Raw genomic sequence first — 4,826 nt, 5'->3', positions numbered from 1 at the left:
AGACAAATGGGGGAATTACTGATGAGGAGGCAAAGGCTGTAAGTGTAACTGTTGTATGGATAACTATTTGTGTGTAGAAATATGATGAAATAGTGAAGGAAGAGAGGGAGGTAATGAAGTTAGATCAAGAAATTGAAGAATTGCAACAGAAAAGGCAGATCAAAGTGTATCATATAAGATCTTTGAGAATAGAAATGGTCAGTTTAAAAATAGACAGTATAGTAATAGTAAGTTTTGTATTTTTTGTAGGGAATGAATGGTAGAATAGGGCCACCTATGCCACCTTCAAAAAAAAGAAGAATAGGGAAATGAATAGACATTATGTAACTTTATTTGTTTGAACCTTTGTGTTTCTGTTTTGAAAAGAATGTTTTTAAATGAAATATGATATTGTATGTAGTGATATATAACAGTCACTGATACATGATATAACAAAATTTGGCATTACTTGTGACAATGGTAAATGTGTCATGCACTACAGTATATTGATAATGAAACAGAAATGAGACAGACATGGGAAAGAGAGAGAGGGACATACAGATACAGGCAGACAAAGAAAGAGAGAGAGAAATACAGAGAGAGTGTGTGTTGAAATGAAATTGAATGGAGAATATAAATGTAATAGTAAATTGCATTGTAAGTGATGTAAGTGTATATCATCATGGGTGTATTAATTTAATAATGGTAATTAGGTTTGTGAATGGGTATTGAATCACATGTGCAATGAGTGACATGAGGGACCTGGTTGTACATGTATATACAATACGCAGAAATATATAGGGTCTTGATTGTTAATTGACCATTTGCAACAAGTGTACAAAGGAATTGTAATTATTCATTAAGGTTAATTGTGGTCATTGAACATGTACAACAAAGTGTAAAGCATTAAAGTATGTCATACATTGTGAAGTGATTTTATTAGGTACCTGTTTACTTTGTGTGCATTTTATTAGCAAGCTATATTTTATACACATTATGTAGATGTAGTTGCTTGCTTCAATCATTGCATAGTATAAACAGTATTAGGAAAGGTTTGTTGAGAATTATAATAGTATCATAGTGCATGCAGTTAATTGTAATGTGAAAGGTGACATAGACTTGTGTCTTGATGAGACTTGTGAACAAAGGTAAGAAATATGTATGTGAGTATTGAGAGGTCATGACCACATATGGGCATGTTGATATCATAATCATTATGTTGCTGGGTAGTGCAGTTGGTTGTAATGTGAAAGGTGACATAGGGTTGTGTCTTGAAGGGACATGTGAACAATGTATAGGTAAAGACGATGTAACGTGTATATATGTGAGCATTGAAAAGTGATGACCACATATGGTATGAGTATGTAAGAATGTAGGCTATTATGTGTGCAAGAATACTAATTTAATGTGAAATCATGTTGTTTATTATTTCCTAGTATATTGGTAAAAGGAATAGTAAAAGAGTAACATGTAAGTACTTATGACTAGGAGTAGATAAAGAAATACAATGTTAGTCTTGGTCAATTGTATCTGTGTGACTGTTTATCTGTACATCTTCCACTACTGGCATGAAACATGTATGTCATGTTATTTTATTAGGTGCCTGTTTACTATGTGTGCATTTTATGAGCAAGTTATATTTTATACACATTATGTAGATGTAGTTGTTTGCTTCAATCATTGCATAGTATAACAGTATTAGGAAAGGTTTGTTGAGAATTATAATAGTATCATAGTGCAGTTGGTTGTAATGTGAAAGGTGACAGACTTGTGTCTTGACGAGACATGTGAACAAAGGTAAGAAATATGTATGTGAGTATTGAGAGGTCATGACCATATATGGGCATGTGATGCAGGATTTGGTTATGATATGAGGAAGAAATGAATATTGTATGACATGGAAGTGGGTCATATGACTAAGTGGGTGTGGGAAAAATGAAATGCTATAAATAGATGAACTGTAGAAGCAATATCCAATGAAAGGAAGAATGCCAAGTAAGTCATTTTTGTTAATTGAGGCATAGAAATATTTGACCATAATTGACAAAAGGTACCTTATGGCGGGTAGTGAAATTTCATTTTATAGCCAAAAAAATCCAAGTTCCTGAGCTTCATTTATCATAAAATTACTCCACAGGGTGCAAAATGTTCCTATGTAACTTTTAGAAACAATGCTTGTCCAACAGAGGACTCACAGGATAATGTTTTTTATTGAAATGATAAATTTTAAAATCCGCCGTAAGGTACCTTTTGTCAATTATGGTCACATATATATTTTTAGGTACAAAAAAGAGAAAAGGTAAATGGACAATAATAATGAAATAGTAGTATTACATATACAAGGTGGTGAGAAGAAAGCATCAAAAGAGGTGGTAGAAACAGGAAAAGGTGAGTGATACATGAATGTTAATGTATATGAACATGGCTTCAAGTAGAGAAAGAAGAGTGTTTAGTGGAGGAAACAGGAATAGGTGAGTGAATACTTGTGGTATTGGAAGCATATAATTTATGCCTTTTCAGCAGAGAAGGGAGACTCAGAGAAAGGAGAAGAGGTGTTATTGAAAGAAGGAGAAAGTAGTGAGGTGCCAGAGATAACAATAGGTTAGTTTTATATTGCTTGTTGTAAGGGTGTATAATGATGTGTATAAATAAATCATCAGAGAAGGAGAAAGTAGATGGAGAAGTACATGTAGATAAAGGAGAAGAGAAACTAAGTATGTGAGTATATAGTGGCGTTACAAAAATTATGTCATACAGGTAATGAGTTAGACACAATTACAAAGGAAGAAGTAGATGTTTTCACTCAATGTACAATTGAAGTACCTGTCGGAAACAATCAGGAAACACCAGTTCCTTCTCAAAGATCATCAAAGAAACACATGTCTTATCCTTGGTCTTCTCTTTCACGGGAGGAACGCTTAGCAAGAGCAAAGGAACTGAGAAAGAGATATAGAGAGAGTGGGGAAGGCTCCTGGGAAGGTTATGACCCTCATGTTATTAACTTTGGAATACCCCTCCCACAAGACGGCCCTAGGCCTAAAAAATGTAATGTGTCATTAAAAATAAAATTTCTATATTACTTGATGTTAAATAACTGTGTAGTGGCAAATAATACCAAGTCCTACTGTGAGTTCAACAGAACCACATCATGAAAGCAGCATGTTTGCCTTTCACACGAAGAACATATGAGCAGAGTGATAAAGGTAGTACCAAACCTAATGTTATTAATATTGAAGTGCCCCTCCTACAGAAGAGGCCCAAGATGTTAAAATATTATATTTTTATTACTTGATGTTAAATAACTGCGCAGGAAATTTTCCTTAGTGACTAGACGCAAATTTTGGGCAAAGAAGGAAGATCAGTGGTAAGGACGAAGAGCAATTGACCTTTGATGCCATGGCAGCCATGCTAATGTAGCTCCACCCTCTAGTCTAATTATTTAAATGAGAATAATTTATTTTTAGTATGATGATAAAAAGGGACGATAGGAAGTGTTAAATGAGTGTTGCTTTTATGACACGTATAATTCTTAATTTTAAGAAGACAGGGGAGAGTTGTGGAAAGATGAAATAGGAAGATATAAGAAAATGTGCAGTTATATGTATGGGGATATGACTAAGTTGAGTTCGGATGATGAGTGACCAATGACAATTAAGTAATGTCAAGTTCTTGCAATTGCATGAGTAGTCAGTACCATTGTAGCAAGAGTACTTTGTCTTTAACCACAGGAGTCAGCGTTAGATGTGGAAAGTCTGAAAAAAAGGTAGGGAGAGTGGGCCGGGAGGAGCACCCTCTTTTTGTGAATGTCAACACACCCCTTTAACAATGTGGGCCTAGATACTAAAAGTACGAAGTAGAAGTGAAAATGAAATTATTATCATGATTATTACTTGATGTTAAAATAAGTGGGCAGGGCACTGATAATTGTGTGAAGGAGACTGAAAAGGTTATAAATAATGCCAGTGAGAGAAAACTGGTTCTATAAATCAGCAGTCGGTGGTATTATGAATGAATGGTTGCTTTTTGTGGGAGGAGCATTTAGCAAAGATAGAGGGAATGAAGGAAGAGTGGAGAGTCAGGAAACGTTAAATCATGAATGTGGACAAACCTCTTCTGGTTGTAGAAACTGCATGGGCATATGTAAAGTACATACTAATTAACAATTTAGAGTTACATGATGTAAAAGCAACTGTATATGAAAGTGATACAGAAAGATTTGTTTAATGTAAGAATGCTGGCAGTCAAAAAGGTATCCATCATGTGTTAGAGAACATTAGGCATATGCAGTTGTGTACTTGCTATTAGTGTCCATGTGAAGAGATTAACTTTTCCTAAAAGAGAGTAAATTATTGTTATACATGTATAGTTTTAGATTTGGTACTATGGGTTGTCATGTTTTCTACTTAAATTCTGTCTTGATTCTGTATTAAGTACAGCAAACCAATCATTGTAGATTGTTTTCTTACGAATAAAGAATAAGTGAAATATGTAAATATGACTTTTTGATTACATTAATAGTGTCACTAGGGACATTGCTTTATGATGATTGAGAAGTAAAAAATGACAAGCATACTGTTTCATCTAAAAAGTGTAAAATATGTATTAATAATTGCGATAGCTGCTGTGATTGTGTAAATAGATGTTATTTTTCATGTCATTTTTATACTATCAAAAATGAGCCATTGATGAATAAAGGTAAGTTATTATGATGAGAGTTGTAAAAGAGACATAGATAACTATGATAATAACATTGATAGACATCGCCATAAAAGGTGTTGTTTTACAATGAGAAAATAGACTCTAGGGAAATGCAAATATGAGTGATAAGAACAAGTTAATTGTTATTA

General features: G+C 33.7%; 1 protein-coding gene and 2 long non-coding RNA genes across 3 annotated transcripts; 2 read left to right on the top strand and 1 right to left on the bottom strand.

Moving 5' to 3' along the window:
* On the top strand, positions 1-322 carry LOC109587613 (uncharacterized). Its single transcript, XR_002187706.1, has 3 exons — positions 1-38; positions 78-197; positions 250-322. It is a non-coding gene; the product is annotated as an uncharacterized LOC109587613 (long non-coding RNA).
* Positions 323-2,120: 1,798 nt separating this feature from the next.
* LOC109587607 (uncharacterized) lies at positions 2,121-3,131 on the top strand. The gene is made up of 6 exons (XM_020003845.1): positions 2,121-2,367; positions 2,415-2,450; positions 2,500-2,580; positions 2,640-2,693; positions 2,737-3,024; positions 3,082-3,131. Exons 1-6 carry the CDS (start codon positions 2,283-2,285, stop codon positions 3,129-3,131), a joined length of 594 nt encoding a protein of 197 aa, XP_019859404.1. The 5' UTR covers positions 2,121-2,282.
* Positions 3,132-4,160: 1,029 nt separating this feature from the next.
* LOC109587609 (uncharacterized) lies at positions 4,161-4,818 on the bottom strand. Its single transcript, XR_002187702.1, has 3 exons — positions 4,479-4,818; positions 4,361-4,440; positions 4,161-4,310 (listed from the first exon to the last, which is right to left on the bottom strand). It is a non-coding gene; the product is annotated as an uncharacterized LOC109587609 (long non-coding RNA).
* Between the last annotated feature and the right edge of the window lie 8 nt (positions 4,819-4,826).

This window comes from Amphimedon queenslandica, unplaced genomic scaffold, assembly GCF_000090795.2.
Source record: "Amphimedon queenslandica unplaced genomic scaffold, v1.1 AMPQUscaffold_12508, whole genome shotgun sequence".
Classification (NCBI taxonomy): Eukaryota; Metazoa; Porifera; class Demospongiae; order Haplosclerida; family Niphatidae; genus Amphimedon; species Amphimedon queenslandica.
The sequence above is the reverse complement of the archived record's forward strand: the minus strand, read 5'-3'. Positions and strand labels throughout refer to the sequence as shown.